The 18,237-nt window shown below is 36.5% G+C and overlaps 1 protein-coding gene across 3 annotated transcripts in view; it reads right to left on the bottom strand.

The window, feature by feature from the left end:
- Positions 1-18,237, bottom strand: part of UHRF2 (ubiquitin like with PHD and ring finger domains 2) — a 74,885-nt gene that overhangs the window by 19,278 nt on the left and 37,370 nt on the right. For all 3 annotated transcript variants that reach the window (XR_003432670.1, XM_027105846.1, XM_027105847.1), the window contains exons 5-6: positions 5,657-5,766; positions 3,184-3,370 (exon numbers count right to left, since the gene is read on the bottom strand). Coding sequence is in view for 2 of the 3 variants with exons in the window: in XM_027105846.1 (XP_026961647.1) it covers positions 3,184-3,370; positions 5,657-5,766 (297 nt within the window). In the remaining variant the exon portion in view is untranslated. The remainder of the gene's footprint in view (positions 1-3,183; positions 3,371-5,656; positions 5,767-18,237) is intronic.

The following is an 18,237-nucleotide window of genomic DNA, read 5'->3' as shown; positions in this document are numbered from 1 at the left end:
ACATGTAAACAATTTGGTCCCTGAGAAAATTAGTAGGGCAGTGAGATACAGAAACAAATTCAAGGTAAAATTATGTATGATACGGCAATAAATACTATCAAGTAAAATCCCTACTAATTTGGAAATCAGGAAGGCTTCCAAAAATTAATTTGTTGTAAGAAAGATTGTATTTTACCTGATGTGCTAACCCTATAACTACAATTTTATCAAAGATCTTACGGTGAAAGCAGATATTATCTCTGATGAGAAAATGAGTTCAGAGGTTAAATTATCAGACAACATGATTTGGAGAAGTGGAAAAGAAGATTTAAGGTTAAGGAATTCCAGGTAAAGTGAAGGACCTCGACATGAATGTAGAAATACTCCACAGAGTAATCTAAGACAGTCTTCTAGTTATAGTCATCCCTGGGATCCATCTTTTCATCAGGTTTGTTAAGAACCCAGGCACTATTTTGGCACTGGGTAGGGATAAATGTTTGTGATCAAAATATTTGTAAACAGTTAAGGAAAACTAGTACATACAATGAAACAATTTCAGAAAGTGGTAAATGCTATAAAGGAAATACATCAGGGTTATGTGGGTGGTAATAGTGATTAGAAATGTTATGTGTCTTTAGATACAATAGTTAAAGCTTCTGAGGAGGCATTCCAGCTGAGATTCCTATCAAGAAGCCAGGTAAGACATTCCAGGCAAAGAGGCGTTAAATGTAAACGTCCTGAGGCATAGTAAGGAATGGTACGTTCTGAAGAACATAAAAGTAGTCGGGGGCAGGTCATAGATGGCAAGGGTTGAGATTTTATCCTAAACGCAACAGGAAGACATTAGCGGGTTTTAAACAGGTGAGTAACCTGATTCAGGACTTAGATCATTCTGCTGCTGTGGCACGAAGGATAGCTGGTAGACAATGTGAAAGCAAGACTAGTTAGTCATTTACTATACAGTTCAAGGTAGAGATAGTGGTTTGAACTGGGTGGTGAGAGTAGAGAAACATTATGGAGAACTGTAAGATTTGCTCATGTGTTATTGGATGTGAGTGGGGAGAAGAGAGAATCAAAATTGTGTTTAGCTTTTTGGCCCTCAACAAGTGGATGAGATGATCGTATTACCTACTGAAAATTAGGTGAGGAGTGGGATTTTAGGGGACACGTTTGTGGAAATCAAGATCTCTATTTGGACTCACTAGTTTTGTGATACTAGTGAAGCAAGCAGTTGAATATAGGGAATATAAAGCTCAGGGAAGACTAGATCTGAAAATATAAATTCCAAGCTGTTTGCTTGGTATTTAAAGTCTCATGATTACATGAGGTCATCTAGGGAGCAAGGATGAAGAGAGAAAACATGGGTAGTGCTTTGGGAAACTCTGAAATGTGGTAGATGAGAGAAAACCAACAAGAGACCAAGGAAAGGCCGGTGAAGCTGGAAGAAAGTGAGATTAGATGATATCATACCAACTACAAAAACAGAGTTAGCAGGTAAGCAGGACAGTAAGGAGAGGACTCAGAAGTGACCCTTGGGTTTGGCAACATAAAATGTGTAAGCCTAATATAAGCAGATATAGTTGAGTAGTGAGAGGGAAGGTCAGACTGGAGTGCTGGGGTATGGACAGGAGGAGAGCAAATGGAAATAATCAGTGGTGACAGCTCTGAGAAGCAAGGAAGTGGGCAGCTTTCTCCCACAATACAAAGGTGGGAGAAATGGGACCTAGGAAAGAGTGTGTATGTGCATGTGTTGTGAAAACAAAGAGATTCTAGGATACTAATGAGAATAACCCAGTAATGGCAATTCAGGAGAGGAATTAACTGCAAGAGTGAAGTTCCTCAAAATGCAAAAGGATACGAAACTGTGAGAGCAGGAAGAAAGGTTCGCGTTTAGTGAAGCAACACATCATCCACAGAAACAAAGAGGAAGAAGCACATGAGACTTCAGAGGAAATATAATTACTGGTGATGGTAAAATACAGGGTGTGACCATGCAAAGTAGCGGCAGAGGGTTAAAGGAAGAAGTTGTATCCTTTTTCTTCTTCCCCCACCCCTACACAGCCTCTGCTGTAATACAACAACCTTCCCAACAGGTGGGGAGAGACCAAAGGAACGGAGAACAATCTATTCTTCACAATGGTATCAGCTACGTAATGGTCATGTTAGTATTTCTGAGTACAGTCTGTCATCTCTTTAACTTAATCCTCCATGCTAACAACATGAACCGTAGTCTAAAAAGAAAAAACTTCCTAATATGACATCTTAAGAAGCGTATTATAACTTTAACTGGGAACATTTCCCCCCAGTCTCTTTTCTAATCCTTTCTCTTTGTAGCTAACACTACTCAGTAGAAGTATAGATTTTGGCAAGTATATTTGACCTTGGTGCCTGGTTCTACTATTAACCTCATATGATTATGTATGATAATCCATACAAAGCACTTTATTAGTGTCTTGCATGTACGAAGCACTTAACTGTTAAGTACCATTATAAAACATTCAATAGGCACATCTAAAATAACTGAGGGGTAGAGGGAACCATCTACAAAGGCTTCCCAGTTGAAGTCATACTTAAGTGAAAACCTGAAGGATGAGTATCATCCTGAAGTTACGCAAAGAGGAAAATGTTTCCAAGAAGAAAATGCATCAAGTGTAAACCCAGAGAAGATAGGGAACATGACTTATTTAAGAAGCTGAAAGATATTCAATCTGGCTAGGGTATAGAGTATTTGGGGAAATAAAAGAGGAAAGTGGTAAGGGATACAGTGGGAGAAATCAACTAAAAAACACTGTGCAGGGCCCTGTACAGTAACATAAAGCCTCTGAAGCAAAGGAGTAACTATCAAATTTGCATTTTTGAAAGAACACAGGACTCATATTGGAGAAGGGACTGGAGGGATTAAAAAATGGAGCGAGAGACTGGGTCAGAAGCTGTTGTTATAACTGAATAAAGGGATCAATGCCAAATAACCATTAGTTATACAATTTTAAGCCCTTTAATATACACTATGTAGGCCGCTCTCGCCTTCTGAGATGGACCGCATTCTGCCTACAGAATGTGTATCTCTCTCAATAAATCTACCTCTTACCTATCAAAAAAATATATACACTATGTATCTTTAGAAATCTACTTTTGGTGTTTCAAAGACACATTTCACATTCAATTCTTAACACAGTAGCAACAAAAATCCCCTGATAATCATACCAGTATTCCTCTTCAGGGATCTTATCCAAAGGAGGATTCAGGCAGTAAATATGATAGGCCATGTTACATTCATCACATAGAACTTGCATGTTGGGTTCCTGTTTTCCACCACATATATGACAGGAGCAAGAACGGCATTTCTTATTTGGGTCTCCACCACAAAAGTCACATTCAGGGTCATTTTTCCCTATTAAGAACAAAATTATAGCAAGCCTAGTCTTAAAATCATTTTTATCTCTATGAATCTTATAAAGAAAAACCCATGAGAATAACACGCAGCTTTTTTAACAAAGAGAAAAGAACCATAAGAAATAATCCAGTATAGTACTTTAAAGTTCCCCAAATGTGCATCGAGATGCCTAGGGGCAATGCAGTGAACTCACAGGGCACCGTAAGATATATTAAAATTTCAAGCAAAATACAATACTTGAACAAAGTTGTTTGGATTTAACTACGTAATAAACGAAACTATTATGTAACACCTATTCTGCAGATCCAAACCTTTCCTTGTGGACTGAACTAGGAGGGGTACGGCTATTAGAAGTTAGCAAACCCATTTTGGTTTTGCTATGCCCCCAATATACTCTTCATTAGTAACAGTATCTAACAGTTTATTTATTTATTTTTATCTTACTTGTCAATTGGTTCAGAACTCTGGCAACTAACAGGTTCCGCTTATTGCCCCCCACCTCCCCCAACCCACCAGCCTCCCCCATCTAAACCCAAACACCTTCTGCCAAAATATTCACTTGAAATTATAAAATATACATATATACACAGAAATCTTATAGTAATGCTCACTAATACCAAAAGTAAAATTTAAATGTCAAAAGAGTAACAGCTGGACAGATTTTGTGTAAAATGAGGTAAGTTTATAAGAACTATAATACAGAGGTAGCCAAATATATTAAATTCAAAAAGGAAATTGCAGAATAAATTTTTTACACAAAATTAACTGTATAGATACACAAAGATGAATTAGATAGATACAGAAAGATGTCTAGAATGACATATATTGTTAGAGTGATTACCTCTTGGGAGTTCTATAATTTATATAGTTCTATACTCTGAATTTCTTACAAATGCACACAATAAATTCGCGAGGAATTTACCGTATCAGAGCTGATTGTTCATTAAGAGAAACAGGGAAGAAGTACCTGACAAATAAGAGACGGGGAAAGAAAATTGCCACTGATTTCAGTACTAACTTTCTGACTGATCACACTGCCTATTCTTGCTAATGAATGGAAGGTTACAATTTTGTTTCACTTCCACTAAGGTAGCTGTGACAACATATAAGTAATGGAAATTTCACAGACCTAAAATACCAAAGGTATGTTTAGATTTTTGGTTTGGAGAATGATCTGGTCAATGGCAATCTGGCTGTGAAATGGTTTCTTTACACAGAAGTTCAAAGCTGTAGCTATAACATGATTAGCATTAGACAGAGGAGAGAACAACATATATATGCAGATACACTGAGAGAGAAAACACAAGAAAAACCTGGTCAATCTTCTTTTTCTATTGTGTTTTACTGAGAGCAAGTAAGTCACATTAAATAAGTTTACTTATCAAGTTTACCTTTATTCCTAGAATATAACCATACAGTCATAAACCATAGAAACAGTCATAAACCACAGAAACAGTCATACACAGTATGCCTTAAGGTTCTTAATTCACGTAGATGTATTAGCATCACAGCCTCAAAAAATGAGTATGGCTTAGACCAGTAACATGGAAATCTTATTTATTGATCTGTTAAAGGTCTTGTCTTGTTCTAATCTTGCACAACTGTGGTAAGAAGAGGTTAGGCAGAACTATTTAATCTTGAATATTTCTTTTCCCAGAATATACTAGACATTGACACACAGCATAAAGTCAATGAATTGTTCTCCAGAAAAAAAATCAGAATTGACAGAGTATGAGACACTGTAACCTATTTGCAAAGATAGTGACTGAACCATGAATGAAAAGACTTAGAATCTAGTCTGCCTCTGTTACCAACTAGCTACATGATATTAAGTAAAATATATGCAAGGAAGAGATAAGGCTACACTCTAACATCCTAACGATGACATAAACCTCATTCACTACCTCCCAGAAATTCAGGGCTCAACCAGCATTATTATTCTTAGGCTCTACTAGTATAAAAATAAGTCTCACTATTCAAAATTAATCTTAAATGGCCACAACATTACCAAAGTGGGTTTTTAATCTGGACAGACTCTATAATAAAGGAAACAGCAAGAAAATGGCAATAAAATGCCAAGATGAGAAAATATTTTTTGAAGACAAATCTTATCATTTGAGAAAAATCCATTAAACCAAAATAGATCTTACATCAAAATGGTTGTCTTGAAAATAAATTTGTATGGTCTACAATTTTATACTTTCTCAAAAGTTATTCCCTGGCCAGTTAAAATGGCAATCATGAACAATAAATGCAGTCTCAGCCCGTAAGAAAAATCCATACTTAAAAACTTTCCATCTGCCAATGAAAGAGGATGGGCTCCAGGTTTCTCGATCTTGAAGATTTCATTTATGAATCTTATCTGACAGTCATTTAATTTTCCTTCAGAACCCCTGTTTAAAAAAGGAAGAAAGGTTAACCTCTGCCAGCAAAATCTAAATCACACACAAATAGTAATTAAAAGTCAGTTTGGAAACTCACTGAACACTTCCTATTTACAAATGGGGATTACACCTATTCTAATCACTGAGTTATTGCTTCCAGCAGTAGGAAAAGTCCAATGATTAATATTTGAAGTTAAGTGTCACTTTTAATATCAGGAAAAAAAATTCAAGACTCAGATCATCTGGTGAGAAGATAGCTATCTTGTAAATTTAATTTAACTTAAAGACTAGGTAAAATGATACTCCCAATTAAAATGAAAGATTTAAACATATTTCCAATAAATATGGCAAGTTTCTGGGTAAATAGATGACCTCTTATTACAAAGAAAAGTCTTTCAAATACTAAGCCATATTTTTCATAGCCACGTTTATAGCTGTTTGCATATACTTCTTCAAAGTTTCTTGCTGTGACTGTGGATTTGTATAATTCTTTTAATTTATCAACTTTTGCTTTGTATTTTTGAAGATATATTATTGGGTACATACAGATTAAGGATCCTTAAATCTTATGAAATGTCTTTGTATCTCTAGTAATGCATTTTGTATCAAAAGTGTACCTTTGGTTTTTTTGATTACCATTTGCTTGGTGACTTTTTCAATCATTTCACCTTTTAAAACTTTTAATGTCAAATGCAGAAAATTTATAGATAAATGTATGGTTTAGCCAATTATAAGGTACACATCCTTGTAATCAGCCATGACAAGAGATAGGACTGTCAACTACCTCAGTAGTTCATGTCCTCCCTCCCAGTCACAACCTCTTCACTCCCTCCCATGAGTTATATTTACCTTAATTTTCTTCAATCTTCTCACCTGTCTGCCTAAGTATATGATATAGTTTTGTGTTTCAAAAACTAAATTCCCAATATTTTTCCTTATAATTTGTTGAAGAAGCCCCACCATTTGTCCTATAGAGTTTCCCATGGTCTCGATTTTGATACCTGCATTCCCAAAGTGTACTTTAGTTTTTTCTGTCATTTATATTTCCAGTAAATCAGTAGTTGGATCTGGAGTAAAGGCTGAAAACCCTTGGTTTGATGCCTGTTTTTAACAATAAAGTTTTACTGGAACACAACTATGCCTATTCGTTTATGTATTCGCCATGGCTGGTTTCACGCTATAACAGCAGAGTTGAATTGCGACAGACCATCTGGCGGCCAAAGGTTAAACTATTTACTATCTGTCCCTTTATAGAACAAAACTGCTGACCCTTGCTCTAAATGTTTACTCAAATCCAGGTTCATTTTTTGGGTAAAACTGTCTATAGGTCTATTTTCATCAGTAAGCACCTAATTATTTAGTTGTCTTTTCCTACAGCAGCCATAGATGCTCAATGCCTAGATTAATTCACTGGGAATTGGAAAATGTTGGTATTCTAGTTCTTTCATTCCTTTTTTACTTATTTGCTGGAATAATTCCATAAAGAGAAACCTGAGCTCATCAATTACTTGGTGACTCAGTGGTATAGCTCATATAACAAATATAGATGAAATGCTTTCTTTAGCAGTTTAAAAAACATAGTTCTCAAACATTCTATGTAGTTGACTGATGAGTTTCTATGTAACTAGGAGTTCACGTATTTGAGGTGTTTCAATCCACACTAGATATTTTCCTTATTGATGTTCAAATCGCCTCATCTTTGGCCAATGGGATATTCCAGCTGATTCTCAAATCTTTCTGACAAGAATTTAGCAATCTTTGTGGGCTTCCTTGTTATGTGCAAGACAAGATTTTTGTTCTCAGTTCATCTTGTACATTTTCTGCCCCCACCCGGTGTCTTTATTTTTTTAATAGATCTTTATTGGAGTGTAATTGCTTTACAATACTGTGTTAGTATTACAATACTGTATTAGTTTCAAAGTGAATCAGCCATATGCATACATATATCCCCATATCCCCTCCCTCCCACCCTCCCCATCCCACCTCTCTAGGTCATCGCAAAGCACCGAGCTGATTTCCCTGTGCTATGCTGCTGCTTTCCACTAGCTATCTATTTTACATTCGGTAGAGTATGTAGATGCTACTCTCAATTGGCCCCAGCTTCCGACCCCCGACCGCCCCCCCCAGCCTGTAGTCTTATCTCCAAGGAAGCCTAGTTTCTTTTAGGTGGAAATGGTTATTTTAAGACCACAATTTAGGCACTAGAAAAGCTTTCTAAAACTGGATTGATCACTATTTCTAGACCAAGCTACAAAATTTAGACATACACATTAATACACTTACAAGATACCTCATGAGTTCATGCAAACACTTTCTGTTCAAATTCAGGACTAAAGGATAAGTCTGTTTTTGACAAGGCAATTATTTCTCTTTCTCCTTTCCCCCACAATCAGAAAATCCTAGTTCTCAAAGACACCAGGGATGCCTAAATTAGAATGCTACAAGTACTTCTTTGCTTTACCCCACATTACATATGACATTTTCACCAGTTGTCATTATGACTACAGAAAATACTTTAAAATTTCTTTGTGTATTTCTGCCATGTCTTACAGTTATATCTACAGTGTCAGACCATAAAACCATTACATACTACACTTTCTCCTTTATGTACCTCCCTCTAGTCCCAGTTCTAGATGCAGAGATATTTTTAATGTTTATCACTACTCTATGTCAAATTGCCTACAGTCACCTTGATGGTCTGAAACTAGTTCTGTACAAGATTTCCCAAGAAGGGTTCATGAGAACAATTCCTCCCCTAGTTCTTACAAGTTAATGACAGCTTGTCTCCAGCCTTTATACTGAAGGCCAGTTTGGCTAGACTTAAAATTCTTGGCTTACCTTTTCTTGACTCATGGATGTCTTTCTGGGATGTTTTCCTTGTAAGGGTGTTATCCTGGTTCCTTATTTTTTCTTTTTCTTCTAATTTTGTATGGATTTCACATCAATGTTTTTCTTTTGCTTGTTTTTATAAAATTTTCTTGACCCTTTAGAGGGTATAACTTCAATTAGGTTTGCTAGATCACAGCCACAGAGCTCCACATAACTCAGTTTTGTTGTTGTTGCTTTTTGGAGAAGCATTCAAAACTACGGCAGCTAAAATCTAATCTGATAGAAAGCAGATCAGTAGTTTGAGGCCAAGGTTGAGGGTTGTAGTAGTAATTGTGACTCTGATGGAGCCCACAGGGACTTTTGGTGGGGGGTAATGAAAAGGTTCTATATCTTGATTACAGTGGTGGCTTTATATGGTACATATTGCTTTAAGTAAATTTTGCCTCAAAAATTAATTTAAAAAATGACGCTATAGAAACTTCCTTTTGGTATCTCCTGGCTCTATTCCCCTGCCCTATTTTTAACTGGACCCTTTTTTCCTTTGTCTTTACTGTTCCTGTCCTACTCAATTTGGACTGCATTCCTAGTAGTTTATTCTCAATATGGGACTTTGTCCTGGAATGGAACTTTAGCTGACTAATTTTGAGAGTTCATAGGGCTCTAATCTCTTCAGACCTTACTGCAAACTGCGTATACTCATCCAAACTGGGGTGCATACCCATTTCTGGCTTCAGCTGCTGTATTAGTTAACTATTATTACATAACAAGTCACCACAAAACTAGCAGTTTAAAACAAAAATTACCTCAGTTTCTGTGGATCAGCAATTTGGAAGCAGCTTAGCTGGGTAGTTCTGGCTCATGATCTTTCTTGAGGTTTCAGTCAAGCTGTTGACCAGACCTACAGTCTCATCTAAAGGCTCAACTCGGGGAAGACCAATGGGCTGTCTGAATTCTCACAACATAACAGCTGGCTTCCACCAGAGGAAGTGATCTGAGAGAGCCCAAAATGGAAGCTTCCATAACCCAATCTCAGAAGTGGTATACCATCACTTCTGCCATATTCTACTGGTCACAAAGAGCAACCCTAATAAAATGTGGGAGGGAACTATGTTGTTGAGTACCAGGAAGAAGGAATTATTGGGGGTCATCTTAAAAGATGGCCACCATAGCTGCTACTCTCAGGTGAGATAGGTTGCTGAGGTAACTTACTATTTTGGAGTTCTTGGGTCAATCATATATCCTGTTACCCTCTTCTTCCTCTTGTAATAGTTACCAATACCGCACAGGTCTTGTAGCTTTCAGTTGTTTATCTCAGCAGCTATCTTGGTGTTTGTGGGAGATACCACATCACCCTAAATGTCTGTAGATACTGCCCTTAATTTTTGGATTAGATCTTTTCGTTCTATTTGTTTTTATAAGGATATCTAGGAAGATTAAAATCTATGCTGTTGCCCTCTTCCTAGAATCCCATCCATCCTTATATTTTCAACTTCTGTGATTTCATATTTAAGGAGATTTTCTTATAAGCAGCCTAAGAGTTTTGTTTTTATTTTAATCTAGTCTGTTGATCTTTGTCTTTATAATATTTAGTTCATATATAGTTAATATAATTGATGATATATTTGTTGCTACCATTTTACCATGTCTTCTATTTTATCTACCTTTTTGTCTTACTCTTCTTGATTGCCTTCTTTTGTATTATTCTATTTCCACTCTTAATTTGCTAATATTTTATTAATTTTTAGTGGTTCTTAGAGAATGCACCATGCAAACCTGAAAAATCAATCTGCTTTACGTTTTACTTTCAGTACTTTCCTGATCACGTCAGAATCTCAAAGCTTCATTTACTAATCCCATCTTTCACATGGTTATCATGATTTTATTCTACACATATTTTAATCTTATTTTTTCAGTAGTCTATCTGTACTCAAATAGTTACCCTTCCTCTGTTCATAATTATTTCCTATATTTCCTTATTTCTATCTGAGATCATCTTCCTTCTGCTTAAAGAACTCCCTTTAGTATTTCTTTTAGTGCAAGTCTGTTGGTTGGTATTCTCTCAGGTGTGGTCTGACGTCTTTATTTTGGTTTCATTTTTGTAGTATATTTTCATTAAAAATGTATTTCTAAGTTGAGAACTTTTAAAGTTAGTGTTTTCAGATGCCATTCCACTGTCATCTAGCTTACACTACTCCTGGTTAAAACTCAGCCGTCTTCCCTTTGATTCTACCTTTAGTTTTCAGCAGCCTTATTGCAATATGCCACTGTTTTCTTTTTAATTATCCTGCTTAGGAACTACAAAACTTCAATCTTCGACTGACGTCTTTTATCAGTTTTGGAAAATTCTAGCTATTACATTTTCAAATAGTTTTCACCCTACTCTCTTTTGGGGAACTACAAAAAGATGTAAACACACCTCTTCACAAAGTCCCACATATGTAACAGTCTTTTCTGTATTATTTTCCATTATATTTTCAATGTTTTAGTTGGATATTTTTCATTGACTTGCCTTTGAGTTTATCCTATCTTCTGCTGTGTCTTATCTGCTGATAAACCAACCTAAGGAACTCTTAGTTGTAGAAACTGTATTTTTCACTTCTTATTCTCCATATGATTATTTTATAGATTCTAATTCTCAGTTGAAATTCTCTATCTTTTCAACTATTTTCTTAAGCATATTAATTATAATTACTTTAAAGTTCCTGCCTGATAATTTGATCAAGATCACTTATGACTCCATTTCTGTTATTGGTTTATCTTCTTCTGGTTTTTTATTATGTGGCCCTGTCTTTTGGTAGCACAGTATTTTTGATTCCATGGTAGATAGTATATTTAAAACATTAGAGGTGGGCTTCCCTGATGGCACACTGGTTAAGAATCCACTTGCCAATGCAGGGGACATGGGTTCGAGCCCTGGTCTGGGAAGATCCCACATGCAATGGAGCAACTAAGCCCGTGTGCCACAACTACTGAGGCTGCGCTCTAGAGCCCGTGAGCCACAACTACTGAGCCCGTGTGCCACAATTACTGAGGCTGCGCTCTAGAGCCCATGCTCCACAACAAGAGAAGCCACCACAATGAGAAGCCCGCGCACTACAACGAAGAGTAGCTCCCGCTCTCCGCAACTAGAGAAAGCCCGGGCACAGCAACGAAGACCCAATGCAGCCAAAAATAAAAGAATAAAATAAATAAATTTAAAAAAAGAAAGAAAAGCGTTAAAAAAAAACACATTAGAGGCTTCAGACATTATCTTACCATTAAGAAGGTCCTTCTGCTGGAGAGATACTACAGTGGTTTAACATTTTAATTAACAACTCTGCTGAGGCAAGGCTGGTTTTTCAGCTTTGGTAAGGTTTAGTCTATCTGTCTGCCTTAACCATCTACAGTTTTCAACTAAGAGCCTGTTGTATATTCTGTGGGTCCACTCCACCAGGGATCCCCAAATTCATGTTTGCCTTCTAAGACTGCTAAAAACTCCACTTTGTTTTTTACTTATGTTTTTAGTCTCCTGCCTAGGAAAACCCAGTATTTGGCAAAAGTCCTAAGAGAGCACAGGTTATATGCTTGAGGCATCCCACATATCTGCCAACAGCTCTGATTTCTTGTCCCTACACTGCCGCCAGTTGTTCAGTGAGGTTTGCCCTGTATCCATAATTAGCATAGTCCCCAGGGTAAAAAGCAACTACAAAAGCTAACTGTCAGGCTTCCCTGGTGGCGCAGCAGTTAAGAATCCGCCTGCCAATGCAGGAGACAGGGGTTTGAGCCCTGGTCCGGCAAGATCCCACATGCTGTGGAGCAACTAAGCCCGTGCGTCACAACCACTGAGCCTGTGCTCTAGAGTCCGCATGCCACAACTACTGAAGCCCACACGCCACATCTACTGCAGGCCGAGCACCAAAAGCCTGCGGCTCTGCAACGAGAGAGGCTACCGCAATGAGAAGTCTGCGCACTGCAACGAAGAGTGGCCCCTGCTCGCTGCAGCTAGAGAAGGCCCGCGCTCAGCAATGAAGACCCAATGCAGCCATAAATAAATAGATAGATAAATAAATAAATAAAATAAATTAAAAAAAAAAAGCTAACTGCTTCCTAAGGTTCTTCCCTTTCCAGAGTCATACCCCTGGTAGTTCTCCTTACTTCTCTGCTGCCTTTCAGATGACAACTGTACTTGATCTGGCTATTCTAGTTGTTCTAGGTAAGAATGCTGATCTGCAGCCAGCTATTCCACCCCACCTGGAAAGAAAAACCTTCTATGGGCTTCAATAAAGTCACAAAATCAGACAGCTTAAAACTAAAATCACTTTTCCAGTCATTTATCATTTTAAGTTGAAGACTTACTACATCCATTTCCTCTTGACTAAACTAATGAAGGCATAGATCACAACCAAAACAGGTAGTCAATTCATTCCTTCAGGAAACACCCTATTTCACTGAAATCTAATAAACAATTGTAAAAATACACTATTTTATATACTACCAAAAAAGAAACTGGCCTGCAATGGGTCAGTATAAGAAGAACCCTCAAATAAAGTTGGGACACCAAATGAAAGCTAACAACTATAAGATATATTATTTTATGAAACCTCAAGCAAGAAAAAAGCCTGAGATGAGCAGTCTAAGAAGGACCCTCAAAGCTAGGACAACAAATGGCTTCTCTCATGTTAAAGAAAAATGGCAAATAAACCACCCTGCAGATACGGAAAATAAAGATGACTGTGTTTCAATATTACCCCTGGGTATAAGGAGAAAAAGTATCCCCTGAGAGTTGAACCACAGGCATACCTTGTGGTCTGCAGATATGAATTCATACTACCTGTGTGGTTTAAAAAAGCTCAAGCAGGAAATTTAACTTCAAGTTAGATGGCACTCCAAGGTGACTAGCAGAAGTAAACTCAAATATCTGAAAGAACCGAACTTTAGTCAGTCCAATAGCAATTTTAAGATACATCATAATTTCAGATGTTAAAATATGGAAAACCGTTAATTTCAGATTCTATGAAGTATTGTATTTACTGAACATTTATTTTAACTAGTGCTTAGAACAGGGCCTGACACACAGGAGCGAACAACAACAACAAAAAAATCAAAGCATTAACATTCCAGTGGTATGCTTGGCAGAATAATAGGCCCCAAAGACATCTATGTCCTAAGCCCAGGAACCTGTGAATATGTTACCTTATATGGCAAAAGGGACTTTGTTAATGACCTTTAAATAGGATTATCTAGATAGGCCCAATGTAATCACAGGGGCCTTGAAAAGTAGAAAAGGGAAGAAGAAAGAGCCTGATGAAGATGTGACTACAAATGAACAGTCAAAGATACAATTTTGTTGGCTTTAAACATGGAGAAGTGGGCCGCGGGCCACAGGCCAAGGAATTGGGAGGCCCCTAAAATCTGAAAAAGGCAAGGAAGTCAATTTTCCTTCAGTCTCCAAAAAGGAACACATCCCTGCCGACACTGCTTTTAGCCCAGTGAAACTCATAAGATTTCTGACCTACAGAAGTGTAAAATAGTAAGTTCTATTATTTAAGCCACTAAGCCTGTGGTAATTTGTTATAGCAATAACAAGAAACTAATACAAGTAGGGCAAGAGAAAATAATAAATGTCAGGTGATAATCAGTATCATAAAGAAAAATAAGTTAGACTACGGGAGAATTCAATCATATACACACACACCTATGCCTGGTATCTGTCTGTCTGTATTGTTTCACATAGCGTGATCAAGAAAGTTGTCTTTCGAAGTGATATTTGAATAAAGAAATAAAACAAAAGACAAAGTAAGCCAAATGAATATCTGTGTGGAGCAGACCAGTCAGAGGAACAGCATGTACAAAAGCTCTGAAACAGGAGCGTGTTTACATGATTAAGCAACACAAGGAGGCCAATATGGTTGGAATACAGTGAGCTTTGATTTATAACTTGATATGGACATCAAGTTCATAGTCTGTAAGAATGGTACATTCAATAATCAGATCACTAGAGATGGCATGATAAACAACTATGGATACAATTTAGTAAATAAAACCCTAAAAAATGACACAAAATACACTAAGTACATCCATAGTTTTAGTAAGGTTAAATTTTTTTTTTGCTATAGGATTCAAATTCTACTTAGGAATATCTAATCTAGTATAATTTCATACAGTATTAAATATACAAGAGTAAGTGACCAAAGTTTTGAAAAACTGATTTAAACCCTAGACTTCTGTTTTGAATTTTCTTCAAAGCTAAAATAGAAACAGAAAATGGCAAGCTAAAAATAGAATTTTGTTAACTAGAATTAGTTTAAGCATATTCACTTTTTGGTACTCACAAATTAAAAATTAGATACAAGCATGAACTTTAACTCCAAGTTCCCTTATCAAATCTCCAAGGCAGATTACAAATCATGTCCTCTGTTTCTTCCTTTGTACCTTCAATACAATAGAGAGGATCAAAGCCGAACGTTAGTTTTTTTGTAAATGTCTAGTATACGCCATGATCAAGTGGGATTTATCCCAAGGATGCAAGGATTTTTCAGTATCTGCAAATCAATCAATGTGATACACCACATCAACAAATTGAATAAAAACCATATGATCATCTCAACAGATGCAGAAAAAGCTTTTGACAAAATCCAACACACATTTATGATAAAAACTCTCCAGAAAGTAGGCATAGAGGGAATATACCTCAACACAATAAAGCCCATTTATGACAAACCTACAGCTAACATAGTACTCGGTGAAAAGCTGAAAGCATTTCCTCTAAGATCAGGAATGAGACAAGGATGTCCACTTTCACCACTTTTATTCAACATAGTTCTGGAAGTCCTAGCCACGACAACCAGAAAATAAAAGAAAATAAAAGGAATCCAAATTGGAAAAGAAGTAAAACTGTCACTGTCTGCAGATGACATGATACCATACACAGAAAATCCTAAAGGTGCTACCAGAAAATGACTAGAGCTAATCAATGAATTTGGTAAAGTTGCAGGCTACAAAATTAATATACAGACATCTGTTGCATTTCTATACACTAACAACAAAAGATCAGAAAGAGAAATTCAAGAAACTATCCCATTTACCATCGCATCAAAAAGAATAAAATACCTAGGAATAAACCTATCTAAGGAGGCAAAAGACCTGTACTCCGAAAACTGTACGATGCTGATGAAAGAAATAGAAGATGACAAACAGATGGAGAGATATATCATGTTCTTGGATTGGAAGAATCAATATTGTCAAAATGACTATACTACCCAAGGCAATCTACAGATTCAATGCAATCTCTATCAAATTACCAATGGCATTTCCACAGAACTAGAACAAAAAAAATTTTTAATTTGTATGGAGATACAAAAAACCCCGAATAGCCAAAGCAATCTTGAGAAAGAAAAATAGAGCTGGAGGAATCAGGCTCCCTGACTTCAGACTATACTGCAAAGCTATAGTCAACAAAACAGTAATAGTATTGGCACAAAAACAGAAATATAGAACAATGGAACAGGATAGAAAGCCCAGAAACAAACCCATGCACCTACGGTCAATTAATCTATGACAAAGGGGGCAAGAACATACAATGGAGAAAAGACAGTCTCTTCGGTAAATGGTGCTGGGAAAACTGGTCAGCTGCATGTAAAAACATGAAATTAGAACATTCTTTAACACCATACACAAAAATAAATGCAAAATGGATTAAAGACCTAAGTGTAAGACCAGATACTATAAAACTCGAGGAAAACATAGGCAGAACACTCTTTGTCATAAATTGCAGCAGGATCTTTTTTAATCTGTCTCCTAGAGTAATGGAAATAAAAGCAAAAATAAACAAATGGGACCTAACTAAACTCAAAAGCTTTTGCATAGCCAAGAAACCATAAACAAAATGAAAAGACAACTCCCAGAATGGGAGAAAATATTTGCAAATAATTTGACGGCCAAGGGATTACTCTACAAAATTTACAAACAGCTCATGCAGCTCAATATCAAAAAACAAACAACCCAATCAAAAAATGGGCAGAGGAACTGAACAGACATTTCTCCAAAGACATACAGATGGCCAAGAGGCACATGAAAAGATGCTCAATATTGCTACTTATTAGAGAAATGCAAATCAAAACTATAATGAGGTATCACCTCATACCAGTCAGAATGGCCAACATCAAAAACTTTACAAACAATAAATGCTGGAGAGGGTGTGGAGCACCCTACACTGCTGGTGGGAATGTAAATTGGTACAGCCACTATGGAGAACAGTATGGAGGTTCCTTAAAAAACTGAAAATAGAGCTACCATATGATCCAGCAATCCCACTCCTGGACACATATCTGGAGAAAACCATGGTCCAAAAGGATACATGCACCCCAATGTTCATTACAGTGCTGTTTACAATAGCCAAAACATGGAAGCAATCTAAATGTCCATTGACAGAGGAGTGGATAAAGAAGATGTGGTACATATATACAATGGAATATTACTCAGCCATTAAAAAGAATGAAATAATGCCATTTGCAGTAACATGGATGGACCTGGAGATTATCATACTAAGTGAAGTATAACACAAATATCAAATGATATCACTTATATGTGGAATCTAAAAAAAAATGATACAAATGAACTTATTTACAAAACAGAAATAGACTCACAGACTCAGAGAATGAACTTCCCAGGGGGGAAGGGTGGAGGGAGGGATAGATTGGGAGTTTGGGATTGACATGTACATGCTGCTATATTTGAAACAGATAACCAGCAAGGACCTACTATATAGCACAGGGCACTCTGCTCAATAATCTGCAATAACCTAAATGGGAAAAGAATTTGAAAGAGAATAGATACTTGTATATGTATAACTGAATCACTTTGCTGTACACCTGAAACTAACACAACGTTGTTAATCAAAAAGAATTTGTTAACTAGAATTAGACAGTTTAAGCATATTCACTTTTTGCTACTCACAAACTAAAAATTAGGAACAAGCATGAACTTTAACTCCCAGTTCCCTTATCAAATCTCGGAGGCAGATTAAAAATCATGTCCTCTATTTGCTTCTTCCATTGCACTTTCAATACAATAGAGAGTATCAAAGATGAAGGTTAGTTCTTTGTAAATGTATAGTAAAATTGATAAACCTTTGGTGAGATTAAATCACAAACTAAACTCAGGAATGAAAAAGGGAACAACATTAACAAAGACTATACAGGTTAAAGATGAGGCTATCCAAACTTATGACAATAAACTAGAATTAAAATAGGTTCCTAGAAAATTAAATCCTATTTCAAGAATAGAAAATCTGAATAGTTCTATAATCATTACAGAAATCAAAAAACCTTCTCACAAAGAAAACTCAGCCCCAAAGGACTTTACTGAGAAGTTTTAACATTCAAGCAAAGGACACAAAACTCTACCATAAAATAGAAAAATATTACAGCACACGATAATTTTATAAAACCAACGTAATTTGGAAAGGATAGCTAAGATAGGAAAGTTAATACACAAATTTCACTCATTAACCTAAATGCAAAAATCCTATACAAAATATTGTCAAACCAAATCCAGGAAAGCATACCTACAAAATACCCGTCAAACATTATAATTATTGGTAAAACTTTCAAAGAGATATCAGGAGAAAAAAAAGATGCCTGCTCTCACCACCTCCTTTCAGCAATGTACTAA

This window comes from Aethalodelphis obliquidens, unplaced genomic scaffold (genome assembly GCF_003676395.1).
Source record: "Aethalodelphis obliquidens isolate GAN/ISIS:26980383/991018 unplaced genomic scaffold, ASM367639v1 scaffold7, whole genome shotgun sequence".
Classification (NCBI taxonomy): domain Eukaryota; kingdom Metazoa; phylum Chordata; class Mammalia; order Artiodactyla; family Delphinidae; genus Aethalodelphis; species Aethalodelphis obliquidens.
Note: the sequence above shows the minus strand (reverse complement) of the source record. Positions and strands in the feature narration are given on the sequence as shown.